The following is a 14704-nucleotide window of genomic DNA, read 5'->3' on the forward strand; positions in this document are numbered from 1 at the left end:
ATCAGGAGAAAAAATTCCCCAAAAGGCATGTGAAGAATTATGGTATTTGATAAAAGTTGAAAAAAGGCAAGTGTAAGAAACAGACAGCTCTGGTTGAAAGTTATTTAACACTCCAAACCCATCCAAAACCTCTTTGCAACACCACTGCAATGTGAGGGCACACTGGAGGCACAGCAATTTATGAGAAATGAGCTTTTTCACAAGCTGCTGCAACACAATTTCCTATTACCCAAAGACAAGAATTTAAACCCAGACTCCTTCCACCATCCCACATTACTGCCACAGGACCTTAGTCACCTTTATTCTTCAGACTACATTTCTTCATTTCACTTACAGGATTAAGAGATTATTTACCTTTCTTCCGTTCTTTCATGAACTTCATCAACAATAACATGTGTGACTCCCTGCAAAGTCAGATCTCCTTCCAGCCTTCTCAAGAGCACACCAGTAGTGCAGTACAAGAGCCTGGTAGCTGAGGACTTGAAGGGTAAGAAAAATCATTCAGTTGACTCTGGGCAAATTAACACAGTGCAAAGAGAATGTGTGTTGCTGTAAAGCATTTGGTTTCAGCTCAGTGCCAGGCTTGACAGAGACAGAACAAGCACTCCTTGGTGGAGGTGGGGTGCTGGATTTTAATCTCTTGACTGAAAATGAGAACACCTGCTTCTTACCAAGGGATATTGTTAGCTATCAAAAAATCTGAACTGCTTTTCCTGTGGATATTGTTTTCTCCCAAACTCAGATCTCTCTCCCTAGAAAGAGTTGGTGAGTCTCTTTTTTTAGCTTCTTGGAAAAAGCAAATCAGCTGTAACACAGCGAAAACTTCACTTCCAAGACAGCAGTTTGGATTCAAGCCCCCATTTCTGGCTGACTGTAGCTGCACCCTTCAGTCTCCACTTAGGAGACACATGGGAATGGCAACAGGCAGAAAAGAAGCCAGTAGCCTTCCAAAGGACAGCAGGATTACTCACACTCTCAAACCCCTTCACCTTGCTCAACAGAAAGCAAACCCACAAGACACAGCACTGCACTATCATTCTGGAAAGTGAACTGTGCAACTTGAGATGAAATAAAATGTAGAACATGGTTCACAGTATTTTATAAAATATAGATGATACTACCTTGCTTATCTCACTGCATGGCAGGTATTGGGCAGGGATTCTGTACACCAGAGAAGCACTAAGCACATTTTAATAGGAATAAATGAAAAGCAGCAAGCAAAGCAAATGTACCTTTACACTTTCCAGGCGGATCTGATACCCAACAGTGAGTCCAATCCTTTCTGTTCTTTCCTTGGCTACACGTTCAGCCACAGAGATGGCAGAGATCCTGCGAGGCTGAGTGCAGATGATGTTTGCAACTCTGCTTGGAGATCCTTGCAATGAAGCATCCAAGATAAACTGAGGAATCTGAGTGGTTTTCCCACATCTGCACAACAAGATCAGGAATTAATTAAAAACCCCACATATCCAAGACCTTCAATCCATGCAAACTAAGGTGACTGCATTCCACTTGAAATTTGCTTTGCTTCATTTAGTGTGATCCTTCACATGAAGTGCACCTAGGACTGCTGTCACTGGTCACACTGATCACAGGATGAGCCACCACCCCAGCCTTTCCAGAACATGGATCAGATTTCACGTTCTTCTGTGGATACTTTGATACATAAAATCTGTATGGACAATCACACTCTTACCCTGTCATGCCACTCACAACAAGGACTTGGTGACTCTCAAGCAAATCCAGAATGTTTTCTCTCTCTTGCCATGCAGGGAGCTTCTGTCTTTCATGCAGCATGGACTGGAAGTGCCGGGAAGACTGATGCATAAAAAGAGACAGCACAACAGTAAGAACACCACTGGGATGGAATAGAACCATTTGAAACAACAGCTTGTCTCTTAAATATTTACTTCTCTAAAGTAAGCAAGAAAAAATATACCATGTTCAGCACACTGTACCTTTCTCTGCCGAAATTGTGCACAGATCTTAACATTTTCATTATACAGAGACTTCGCCTGCACATCATACTTTTTGGAAAGCTTCTTCTTCAAGTTCACATAACTTTCATTCTCCACAACGACTTGTGCAGGCTCTTCTTCCTCCTCCTCTTCTGCCACCACCTCTTCTTCCTGAGGCTCTGATACATTTGAGGCTTGAGACAGAGAGTGCACAGTTAAATATAGTTACTAAGGAACAGGACCTCATCAGCAATGCAGAGAAGAGACATCTGTTCCAGCAGCATTCCCAACAAAGAACCTTGTTAGACTAGACCTGAGGGTCTGCAGGACTGTTTCTGACATGCACTTTGTTCAACATTACCAGCAAACCTCCCCTTACCTCATCAAACCAACTACAACTTCTCCAGCCCCATCTCACTTGTCACTACCCCTGCACCGTGGTCTGAGTGGCCACACAGTGAACCAGGAGGGCAAGTGGTTTGCCTTCCTGAATGGTTTTCATGTGCCTCAGCTCACTGAAGAAAGATTCAGCTCTCAACTGAAGAAGGATTTGCTCAGACTGTCAGCCAGCCCTTCAAAGTTTACTTTCATCTAAATAAGGTATTTCATAGCATAAAGAATTATTTAACTAAAGTTATTTGTCATCTCAGTTTCTGGAACAAAGGTGTCTTTATGCAGAGCTGTTAAAAAAATTGAATAATTTGTCTTACTGTAGCAAAACCACAGTTTGTCACTATTTAAGTGCTCTACAACTTGATGCAGTTGTTCTAGAAAGCTCTTTTGAAAAAAGCTTACCGTAGATAAAAGCGGTTTTGGAGCTGAGAGCTTGAAAGTCACCTATGCCACTGAGTTGCTGTCACCCTGCCACAAGTGACACAGCCTCAACCTCTCACCTTGTGAAACCAACCTAGTTGCACCAGCATAAGTAAAAAGAATGATACCTTGAACGTTCTCTAACCACTTGCTACATTTGCCTAGCCTTAAATCCACCTTTATAAGTTAATTTTGAGGTGGTGTTGGTAATTTTAAGTAATCTAAAAAAAGAGGTTCATGAATTACTGAGTAGCAGATGCAGCAAAGCTTGCAAACAACCTTCCCTGTTCCCTTCCAAGCAATTTCTCAGGTTCATTTTGGTGAGCTCACACCATTATCTCCCAGTGCTTTGCATGGATTGTGTAGGAATGGGCATCACTCACTCTGCCACACCAAACTCTGTGCTCCTTTAACTCAGTCTGGCCAGCACAAAACCTCTCTGCTGCAGCTTGATTACAGAAGGAACTTCCCAAGACACAGACAGCTCATGGATCTGGCTCACCATATGACTTTAATCTCCAGAAATAGATTTGGAACAGATGGCTGAACTGGGGGCTCTGCCTTGTCCCTCTCATTTTTTTCTTTTAAATCTGACTGTTCTTAGCCCAGAAACCATAGAGGAGATTTGCTGTACCTTCAGCCAGTTGATCTGAAGCAGGTGCACTCTCTGTCTGTGGCTTTACAGGAGGTGCTGCCAGCAGGGACACAGGAGGAGCACTGAACTTGTGCTGAGTATTGCTCAGTAACTCACTGATTTCGTGCTCATCTTCCAAGCAAGTCACCAAGGTGTACACCACTGGCTCATGAGTCTCTGCAGCTGCCAAGGCCTTTCCAAAGAGGAATTCAGCAATGTGCAGGCGACAAGCAAGCGGCAGATTCTCGTCGGTGGAGTAAAATGCCACAAGAGGTGCCTGAAGAGGATATTTGTTTTCGTCAGGAAATCTTACTTCAAGTTCATATATGGGACCATCACTTTGTCTGAGATGTGCATCATCTACAGAGTTCTTGGATGGGTTTAGTGGATGATTTGGAGGGAATTCATGTCCAAATCTGCATTTGGAACCAAACCTGCAGCCTCCTTGGAGGTAAAATTTACATATTGCCTTTGGAGTCTGTTTTGCTGTGTCCTTTGCACCCTTTTGTTTTGATTTGCTGAGCCTGTTTGCTAGGTAGTCCAATTCCAAACTAAAAGTCCAAACACGATTTTTAATTCTTTCCACAAATTTTTCTCCATAGATTGACCGGAGGGCAAAAGCTTCTTCTTGTCTCTGCTCTAAACATTCCTCTTGACTGGCTTCAGCAGCTGCTGCAGAAACCTGCATCTTGTCTCCATACCTTTCAGAGAAGCACTGCAACAGCAAATACTCCAATGATGCCCCAATATTACCATTGCAGGATCTCAGAACCGCCCTACAACGCTCACAGTCAAAACCATACCTGCACCAAAGCAGAGAAAACAGGGCAACAAGTCAGTGAGAGGCTCATATGAAGCAAAATAACCACAAATCTGCTTGGTTAGGTTTAAAGTAAGGGAGCATGTATGGCATGAGACATTATTACAACCATTGGAGAAAAAAATCCCACAGCAAAATATTTTTTTAAGTGACAGTGGCAGGCAGCCATGTGGTGTCTCTGAATGCTGGTCTGTGGTCTCTAAGACAAATTAGTTTATGTGGCAACTATCTCACACATCAGAATGTAGCACATAATAGTTACAGCATTAGATTTCCCATTTGAACTATAGAAATTAAACTCTTCAGAAAAAGCTGACACATATAAAATACTACCAAACAAAGCAGAAGCATTTAATAAACACTCATGTCTGAGCAAAATGGATGAAGAACCATTACAAGGTTTTGAAACATTACCTACTTGGGAGAAACATAAATATAGCAGCAATGCTCTCTGAGCTTTCCTAAAATTTGTCTCATTGCCTTGGAGAAAGAATGAAAAACCTCACTGGAAAAGGCTGGAGAGATTTATTTTCATAAAATCATTATTTTAAATTCACCTAGTTGAGGATTAAATTTGTAGGAAATACAAACTCATCAGTCCTGAACACAGAACCACCCCAGGGTCAAGAGGAAGTCCAGACCCTGAGGGCTTACAGAGTATTGAGACCAGTGATTTACCTCTTCAAGATACAAATTATTCACTAAAAAAGCATCACCTGGAGAGTTTGTGCACAGCAAATGAAGACACTTCACTATCTACAATTCTGTGCTCAGCTGGCTCAGCAGACAACCTTGGCCTTACATCAGAAGCTTCCTGCTCTGTTGACCAGCACTGCTCATCATCGAGGTAATCAGGCTCGTCATCATCTTCTCCAACTACACTGATAAAGAGAGTTAGCAAGTTAAAATGAAACAAAATTCAACTGCTGAGTAGACATAAAACTCTGCCTCTGCACTTTCAAATCCTTCATTTAAATGGAAGTTTGGCTACCCCTTTCCCAGAGTTAATACTGTAGAAGAACAAAGCCGAGTCAAAACAACAGTATTTGAGATATAATTAAAAGTTAAGGGAAAAAGTACTGTTTTCATTTCTAACAGTATGCTTGCTAAAGTATGCTCATCTAGAAGAGCTGGAAGCAGTGCCTCCATTTAAACTAACTCTGATTCAGGAGCCAGCTCCTGCCCTTGCAGCTCTTGAAGAAGTTCTTTGACTCTTCTCTGATTCTCTGATGTCATGTGTATGGTCTGCAGAGGCATTCTTGCTTCAGGTCTCTCTTTCATTTGCCCTCCTCTTCTGGCAGGGGCACTTGATCTACAAATTAAAATACGACATAACCATGAGTTATTTGCCTGGCACAAATGTTCTTGACTGAATTGAGATGTTAGGGCCCAAGCTTGTAATTCAAAACAGGAAAATCAAAATAAGACAAGTCCATTACATGACCAGGATTTGTGTGTCTTTGCACACACACATAACCATATATGTATTGTGTCCTATGTCATATCCAAAGTGATTTACTGAACACTTTGCTAGGTAAAGCCTTCCTTAGACTACAATACAACCACATATTTCCTAGCTGGATTGGTCAGAACACACATTGGATACTAAACTAATTCTAAACTGTTCATTTTCCATGGCCCAGCTTCTGTTTTGTAATATACAAAATTATATAAATTTGTATATATAAATATACAAAATATATATAAAATTAATATCCTGTGTTTATTAGTGTGTTCTGACCAAAAGTGTCCTGAAATTACTTTATGACCAAAGAAGAAAGTCAGAAGATCTAATCTTTAAAAAGTAAAACACTTTACTAGCTATAAAATTTATAAAATGTTAGTCAAAAAAAGACATGTAAAAACTGCTTCATCCTGAAACACCTTCATCACTCTTTCACTCTTTTCTATATTCAGACACGTCCAAAAACTGGCCCCAAATGTCTGTGTATGCCAACATCCAAAAAGTATCCCAAATGCCCCAAAGTATCCCAAAAAACCCCAAAGTATCCCAGACATCTCTATGCCAACCCCCCCCCCCCAAATTAATATAAATACCTGGATTCTAGCCTTGGTTCCTCAAAGAGACAAAAATCATCTCCATCATCCCAAATTCTGGCTGAACATTTCCTATTTGCACCAAGTTGAGGCTTGTTTGAATGGCCACTGCTGCCTCCTCGTCTTCCACCGCCTCCTCTCCCTCTCCCTCCTCCTCTGTTGGGCTTTCCTCTTTTCCTGCCTGCCCAACTCATGTTCTCCTGCTGAAGAAGGGGAAAAAACAGCCCTCAGTTACGAAGGTGATTAAGCACATTGTGTATATCTGAGCACACATTATTTGTTTTTCTATGTGGCAAGAGAAGACACTCTCTCAAACTGCAGCTGATTATCTGCATGTTGGAGTGTCTGTAGGCACCTGGAGCAAAGAATATTATTCTAGAGAATTGTTTAGTAAGCTCAGTGGCTTTAGGGAAAAAAAAAAGTAATATTCCTCAGCCACAAACTGCAAATTTGACAAAACTCTCTGGCAAAAGGATGAGCCTACTTGCAGTGCTGACAAGCCTAGGAGCCCCAGTTCTGCCACTCTGACGGAATTTTCTTGGACACGGAAGCACACAGGACAAACCTTCAAGAGAAAATTTATAGAAGAAAGCAGCCTCTGCCCCGTCACTTTCCAACTCAGCAGCTTGAAGGGCTGAGAGGGAAGGGGAGCGAAAGCCGAAGATACAATGTTTTTTCAAAATTTCTCCCATTAGGCACCCTTCTGCAGGGAGCTGCCCAGGTTCTGACGCTCTGTGGAGATGGTCAGAGGAGCGACTGGACTTGTCTTGGAGAACAGAAGGCCTCCGCCCCTTCTCCCAGCAGGATCCTTCCCAGCACTGACAGGAGCCCACAGTCCTGTTGCTCTCCTCACCGGAGCTCCACGGGGGCTGGGCAGGAGCTCAGAGCCAAGCTGACCCGCTCCGCGCAGCCTGAGAGGGAAGGCGAGCAGGGCAGGAGCCCCCAGAGCCGCTGTCACACGGGGTCCCTTCTCCTCAGCTCAGAGCTCAGAGCACAGAGCCCGGGCACGGAGCAGCTCCGCCGGCTCCTCCCGCCCTTCCCCACGGCACTCTCCGGGTGTCTGCGGACCCTCAGTCCCGCCCCAGCCCTGCGTTCCCCGGACCACATCCCCGCGGAACCGGGACACCCTCGGCAACTCCACCGCCCCTTTTCCCTAGCGTTCCCACCTCTCTGCCCGGCAGCTCCCGGACTCCTCAACCCGGAACCGCGGCGTTCCCTTCCGGGCCACGGCGCCTCGGCCCGCCCCGCTCGGCTCCTCCCGCCCCGCTCGGCTCCGCTCCGCCCCGCTCCTCCCGCTCCTCTCACGGAGCGCCCCGGGTGGGAATTACCTGTGCCTTTAACCTGCGGTGCGTGTGGCTGTGACAGTGACACCGCTGTTTGTTTCTCAACAGCCACGCCGGTTTTTAAAGCATCTTCGGCGTTCTCAAGTAAAGAAAAGCGCGATGGTTGAACAATCTTGGCAGTGCTCGCTGCACCAACCCACAAGTTACTGGGGGCTGTTCAGCCTGGAGACGAGGAGGCTCAGTGGAGATCTTATCACTCTCTATCTTACCACCTGGTGTAGCCAGGTCGGGGTTGGCCTCTTCTCCCAGGTAGCAGGGACAAAAGGAAACAGCCCAAAGTGATGCCCGAAAAGATGGGCTAGAAATAAAACCCCACAGACTGGTGTCTGTAGAGCAGGTATTGTTTATTACAGCGCTGGAGGTCAGAGGGGTTTTTCCTCCTAACTCACCCACCTTTGTCAAGTGCTGTGATTTATTTATATAGGAAGTGTTGCTTAATGTTGCTATGTCATTATCATCATATGTGCACCGGAACTAATTTACATAATGTCATCTCATGGTTATAAATAGTTCTTCTGCACTGCATTTGTGCTTCCCCAATTTTGGTGGTCTTGGGGGTCTTCTTCAATGAAGGCTCTAGGTCTTCCTCACATCTGAACTTTTCAACTTTGTCTTCAGAGCCTGCACAGTTATGATGGTCCTTGGTCTTTCTGGATCTAACCAGTCTAATTCTCAATTTTGTGGCTAATTGGCTTTACATTTGCCAGTTTCTTATTAGTACATTCTGCTGCTTCCCAATACTTGTCTATTTTTGAGATTATACTTATCTATTTTGAAGTTAGTTAACCATATACTAGCTATTACATTGTATAGAAAGTTATGATTCAGGCTATAGAGGTATAGAAAGTTATGATTCAGGTTCTGTTGGTATCTTATAACTCAAGCTATATAAGCATCTTGTAACTTTGACCCAAGTTATATAGGCACCAGAAGGTTTAGATTGCATGTTAGGAAATGTGCTCATGGAAGGGGTGGTCAGGCATGGGAGCAGACAACCAAGGGAATCACCATCCTTGGAGTGTTAAAACACCCTGTAGATGTGGCACTTGGGGACATGGGTTATTGACAGGCCTGGCAGTGTTGGGTTAATGGTTAGACTTGGTGATTTTGGAGGTCTTCTCCAATATTCTACAAAGCTGAGTGGGTGAGACTGAAAGGGAGGAAGGCTATACCAGTTTCAGAGTGAGGGTGACAATAATGCCTAAGCTTTTTATATATTTTTTCATATATTTGTAGCTTTGTAGATTTCTAATACATGGCTGTAGCTCCCAGTAGTTTTCCTACCCCTTTTCCCCTACATTTTAGAACAATAAGCTAACCTTCTAACACATACTATGCTACATTCCTGAAATATTATTTAGTCTTGCCTCTTTAGCCAAGGATGTATTATTTTCTTTTACCATATATCCTAGACATAATAGATATGGGGCCAGAAACTCGGGGCAGGGGAGCTCCAAATGAGGCAGAACTAAAAGGGGAGATTACTTAACTAACTACTCCTTTAATTGGACACTATTGTTAAATATGCTAATTTGTTAAACTTACAGAAGTGTAGAAGTCCTGTATCATAAGAACCAACACAGGTCCCAGCTCAGACAGACAACAGCTGCTGCAGATGGCCACAGTCACCACCCTGATGGTCCATTTGGGTCTGCTCTGCCCCATGAGGCTCCCCACCACCCCCACAAGGGGAAGAATGGTTCATAGGAATGCTGCTGGCTCACACTCCATGCCACCCAAAAGTGCCTGCTCCAGCAGGGCTTACATGATCCACACACCCACCTCTGGGAGCAGCCTGTCCACAGGAGATGCAGTCAGCTCTGGGAGAAATGGCTCAGTGCAACAGAGGAAATGCACTGTGTGATCACAACGGGTTTTGCCTCTCAGATGCTTTCTTGTCTTCAAGTGAAAATATTTGCCTTCCACTCTTCCCATTTTCTAGAGGGGGACTGCAAAAGGACACCTGAGTTTGTGCTTGAGGGGAAGAGTCTATTTTGTTAAATTTTCTTTTGTTTTGCTTCTGAATTACCAGCTCAAAAAAGAAAAGAAATACTGTGTCCTCTGTCCCTAGTCCTTGACTTCAGAAGTAGCATCTTCCAGAGAGCTTCTGTTAATTTAGGAGCCTGTCCTTTCAGCTCCTTTGCTAGGGCTCCACATTTATCTGTGCTGCACAGCAATTATACTGATTTAGGCTGTGCAGTTTCACATTTCAGGTTTCCTGCCTGAAGGGTATCTTTGAAGCAGATCTTTGTCTTTCAGGGAGAAATTATTCTGCCTTTTGTTACTGTGCCTCCTTTATGTCTCCCTGTTCTTATGCTTCAGAACGACTCAGTGGATTGGCTCAAGCATTGCCCTGACACCCCTGGCCTTGGGTTACTTGCATTCTCCACATGCTTTCTTGATGCCCTTTGGAGCAAAGAGTGCTCCAGTGAAGGGCTGATTCTCCTAAGGGAAGAAATGGAGCAGGTGTGGAAGGCTGCTTCTCCCCACCCTCAAAGTCCTTATTTATTTTTACCCAAAATTTTGCATCATCTAACAAGAAACAGAAAATACTCAAGTGCTGGTGGTTGCTGCTCCCCTGCCTTGGCTACTTTGGCAACCTTGCCCTTGGTTCCTATGCCCTCTTGGCCCTGGCATCCCTAGCAAAGCCAGAGTGTCAGAAAGAAGGGAGGAGCTGTTCCTGTTTCCCTGTCCCCAGCTGTAGGTTGTCTTGCCTGGGTGCCACAAGAGGTACTTAAGATCCTCTGAGCCTGACAGCAGCACATGGCCCCACATGGCCTCTGCCATCACTTCCCAGGGCTCCTCACCCTCCCTCCCCAGCCCTGTGCAATGCTAATTAAAAAGTCAGAAAGTCTGCATCGCCTTCTTCCAAGTGCACAGTCCTGGTTTTTGCATGGGCATGCGAGGATGTGACCCGAAGATTATATAATTAGAAGGCATTTGTTATGCTTGCGTTTCAAATCAGTGATTAGCATGTGACAGTCCCATCCTGGGAAACGTCAAGCCACCATTGCTCTCCTCTCTCTCTCCCTCCCTCCTTTCTTGCACACTGCTAATTCCCAACTCTAGCAACCGCTGCTGCTGAAGGATCTTCAACCAGCCTGGGGTAAGTTGAAAATGTACTCGGCTTGGGATGAAGAGTGGGGTTAATTATGCCATTTTTCATATTATTGGAAAAAGCTGGAGCTGTAACTAATTAATATTGTGTGTGCAGTACATGAAAAGATATTTAGTATATCTTGCATCTTCAGTGCCCACAGTTATTTTCAGCTGATTTCTTCTAAGACTGAATGGAGATTTAACTTCTCAGTGTGCTGGACAACCTTGTTAGGCAGCATTTATAGTGGGGTCTCTAAAATACCAGTTTTAAAAAAACCCTTTTTTTGCTCTCACCATTTAAGAGCTAAATTGAAGTATCGTGCTGAATTGACATATTTGGATGACAACTGCATTAGAATTAGTTGGAGACAAAGTGCAAGAGTGATGAGAGTAAATAACTGATTTTTTGTTCTCTTTAGAGGACTGGGGGTTGTTCTCCAAGTGGGATATTTAAAACAGCCAGCAATCTCAGCCGGCAGGATTGAGAGTCACCAGGAAGATCCCAAGCATTTATTTAGGAAAACTGTGGATGCTTAACAACTGAAGCAGCAAAAGTGCCCATGGATTCCCCTGCACTGTTACCCAAATCATGATTTCAGAAGCAGAATGGGACAGGAAGCCAGACAAATAGTAACTGTTGTGCACCAAGGCTAGGCTGTAAATGCTTTACTGAACTTTGCCTGTTTGCATGCTGATGCTTGGTGTAGTCCATCAGTCTTTTTGATCCATGATCCTCTGCACAGCTGATTCTCTCCCCCAGTTGTGCCATTCCACGTTGGGGGAGCACTGGAAAGGGGAGTGTGGTCACACAGAGGCACTGCAGGCTTCAGGACCTGCCTCCCCTCTCTCCATCCATCCATCCATCCATCCCTTCTCCCTCGGGGATCTCCTGGGAAGTGGGTTCTGGCCCAGGCTCTGTTAACACATTGGCTGCTGTGCTGGGCAGGAGGGGCTGCAGCTCCAGCAAGGCACCAGGGCATGAATCTTTGCTGGTCACCAGTGCCCAGCAGCATGGCAGTCACTAACAGCAGAGGTGGCTTTGGTTCATAGGCTTAGCAGATTTGGCTGATGGAGGGAAGATAGAAGCAAAAGGGGAAAATACATCCTTTTGCCATGGTGGAGGAATCTGGTGGCTTTAACACCTTCAAACTTCTCTGGGCTTTGCTCTGGAGATGTTATTCTGACTAGATGAGAGCTGCAGGAGTGTAAATGAGTTTTATTGCTCAGCTCTGAAAAAACAAACACATCTTTGCCATTTCTTGTCCCTAAAGCAGGGGTGCCTGGACTTAAATGGCAGGCCCACACAGCCTGGGAATGGCTGCATGTGACTGGGCACTGAGCCTGTCCAGTGGGGAGCTTGCAGAGGAACAATAACATCTCCTTGTTGATGAGGGAACTACCCTATGGTGGGCTGGCATGTCAGGCAAACCTTGGATTTCCCACAGGTGGAGGCCTGGTAGTGGTTTAGGAAAGGAGCTTCATGGAGGGCTTGCACTTGCTGCTGATGTGCTCATGGATTCATGTATGTGCATCCAGGGTGTGGGACTTGCTCAGGACTGAGACAAAAACATGGAGGGGGAGGTCCTCTCCAGCTTTTAACTGCCTCAAGGGGGATGTAAAGAAGATGGAATCCAGAATCTTCCCAGAGGTGTACAGTGAAAGGCACTGGGTACAAGCTGCAGCTAAGGGAAACCCTGACTGGATGTAAGGAAAAATATTCTTCTTCAGGGTACTGGAGGGCCCAGAGTGGCTCTGAAGACTCCAGTGTGGGAAATATCCAGACTTGAGCTGGACAGAGTCCTGAGGCAGTTGATCTAGTTTGACATTAGTCTTGATTTGAGCAGGAGGTTGAACTAGAGCCATACAAGGGCTCCTGCTCACCTGGACTATGCTGTGAGCTCAGGCCCTGTCCACTGCCAGCAGAGGCAGGATTTGACCAAGCAGCCCACATCCAGAGTCTTGGGGCCAAATACCATTTCTATTTTCCAACCCCTTTTTGCACCCTTTAGCTACAAGCCAGACACTGTTCAGCCACCCCAGGCTGACTGAAATCCTGGTCCCTGGTGAAGACAGTGTTAACAGCTTCCCCACCCTCAGTCCAGGGGAACAGAGGACAAAGCTTCACTCCAAACCAGGGCGAGGTTCAAGTTCTGTTCCAGTGATGAGGAAGGACTGATTAGTTTTGCTCCTTAAATTCAGCAATTCAGAAGAAGCAGGGAGAGAGAGGCAATGTTACATATTCAGAGTACAGCACTGAGCCCTAAATTCTGGAAAGGAGCCAATGTTAATGCAATTATTTAATGTAACAAAGAACCAAGGGGTAACTCAGGAAATTGCAGGCTGCAGATAGAGGACACACAAAGACAGTTACTCTGGTAAAACAGGTAAGATCTTCTGGACCCACTTAACCAAGGTCAACCTACTTTGCAGTGCACTCAGATAGCAAAACTCCTGGTTTGCCTGGAGCAGGAGGGGATGGCGGCATCCCCACTGTCCCAGTTTCAAAGCCTCACTCCTGAGCTCTACAGAGGACACAGACTGTGCTTAAATATGTCCTTAATGGAATGGGCAAAAATATGCTAAAAAGAAAGAAAGAAATTAATTTCCAGCAAAAAGTTGTTTTCATTGTTTCCAGTGAAAACAGAGGAGGTTTAGGTTTCTTTCATACCTATTTTGTCTTTCTTATTTATTCCTCTTCCCCCAGAACTGCAAAAGCAATTCTCTGTTAAGCACACTAGTCCCAGTTCAACAGCCCAATTACAAACACCTCAGGAATTTTCTATGGTGCTGACTAGTTTAAATTGGGAGCAAAGTTTTAACAACTTCACTACTGAAGTTGAATTTATATGTTTTTCTCAGAGACACACACTTAAGTATCTTCTCCTCAAAACTACTAGAGAGGAGAACCAACATTCTTGTCATTCTCTGGAATACCTAATACCAGAGAAATATAATAACTTTTTTTTTTTTTTCCCTGCTGAAGAGGGCTGGAGCTTAGAACATAGAGGGAGAGGCTGAGCAAATTTGGTTTAGCTACCTGCAACTACTTAATAGGGATTGTAGTCCAGACAGTCAGGCTTTTCTCACAGACCAAATGAAAAGATAAATGGGCACAAACTCCAACAAAAGAAACCTTGATTGGCCATAAGGAAAAAATTCTTCCTCAAAGGAGCAGTGTAGCCCTGGAATGCAGGCACAGAAAGGTTGAGAATTCTCTAGCCTGAGACATACTTAGACCTTGACTAGGTTTGGCCCTGAGCCAACCTCGTCAAACCTAGCTTTGAGGTTAGCCCTGCTTTGAGTCAGGTAACTCCAGAGGTCCCTGCCCGTTTAAACTCTGTAATGATTCTTAAGAGTCTTCAGAACAAAAAAAAACCTGTTATACTATGAGTTGATTGAAAACAGATGTAACAAACCCTAAGATTTATCTCACTGTAACCAGGCATTCACCTGGAAGCTTTCCCAGCCCATTTGTACAAAGCCCACTTCCAAGGTCCCTCCAGCTTTGCTCAGGTTTTCCACGTCTCACCAAGGGATCCTCCGTCCTGAGGAGTCAGAGATCTTCTTAGCAAATGACCTTATAAACAGCTCTCTTACAAATAAGGTTATCCTTTCATTAACCCTCAGTCTTAAGAAGATGCTTAACTCCATCTCCGTCCAGCACTGTGTTGGAAACCTGCCAGCCCCACCATACCCTCAGCAAGAAGCCAGCTGGGTGCTCTGTGGCACTCATAGTGTCACCACCCTCCTCCCCTGGGAATTCCACACTCAAAAGCTCTCAGGTTTAAAGTGCAGGGCCTGAAGCTGACTGCACCAGAAGCACCTGCTTCTGCTCTGATTTCCAGTAGCTACCCAGGGCTCTATTTTGCAGTTCTCCTATTTCATGCTATGTGCCTTTCTCTGTGCCTGCTTCCCTGAAAACATCACCCCAGACTTCTCTGAACCACCAGAGCGCTCTTGGCAGAGCTGTGCCAGCAGA

The 14704-nt window shown here is 44.8% G+C and overlaps 2 protein-coding genes across 15 annotated transcripts in view; one reads left to right on the forward strand and one right to left on the reverse strand.

Annotated features, from left to right (window-relative positions):
• The window catches only part of DHX57 (DExH-box helicase 57), a 49396-nt gene that overhangs the window by 9159 nt on the left and 25533 nt on the right, over positions 1-14704 (reverse strand). For 5 of the 8 annotated variants that reach the window (XM_085054424.1, XM_085054420.1, XM_085054423.1 and 2 more), the window contains 10 exons: positions 7612-7788; positions 6768-6848; positions 6284-6486; positions 5385-5537; positions 4942-5106; positions 3406-4208; positions 1959-2152; positions 1697-1818; positions 1233-1428; positions 355-479 (listed from right to left, as the gene is read on the reverse strand). In XM_085054424.1, coding sequence (XP_084910550.1) covers positions 355-479; positions 1233-1428; positions 1697-1818; positions 1959-2152; positions 3406-4208; positions 4942-5106; positions 5385-5537; positions 6284-6477 — 1952 coding nt within the window. In that variant the 5' untranslated portion in view covers positions 6478-6486; positions 6768-6848; positions 7612-7788. Of the gene's footprint in view, positions 1-354; positions 480-1232; positions 1429-1696; positions 1819-1958; positions 2153-3405; positions 4209-4941; positions 5107-5384; positions 5538-6283; positions 6487-6767; positions 6849-7449; positions 7523-7611; positions 7789-14704 lie in introns of those variants that run through there. The other 3 variants (XM_085054421.1, XM_085054425.1, XM_085054426.1) reach the window with 3 other exon arrangements.
• Positions 9216-14704, forward strand: part of ARHGEF33 (Rho guanine nucleotide exchange factor 33) — a 29202-nt gene continuing 23713 nt past the window's right edge. For all 7 annotated transcript variants that reach the window (XM_085054432.1, XM_085054433.1, XM_085054438.1 and 4 more), the window contains exon 1: positions 9216-10732. The gene's annotated coding sequence lies outside the window, so the exon portion shown is untranslated. The remainder of the gene's footprint in view (positions 10733-14704) is intronic.

This window comes from Lichenostomus cassidix, chromosome 3 (assembly GCF_008360975.1).
Source record: "Lichenostomus cassidix isolate B80296 chromosome 3, HeHo_3.0, whole genome shotgun sequence".
Classification (NCBI taxonomy): domain Eukaryota; kingdom Metazoa; phylum Chordata; class Aves; order Passeriformes; family Meliphagidae; genus Lichenostomus; species Lichenostomus cassidix.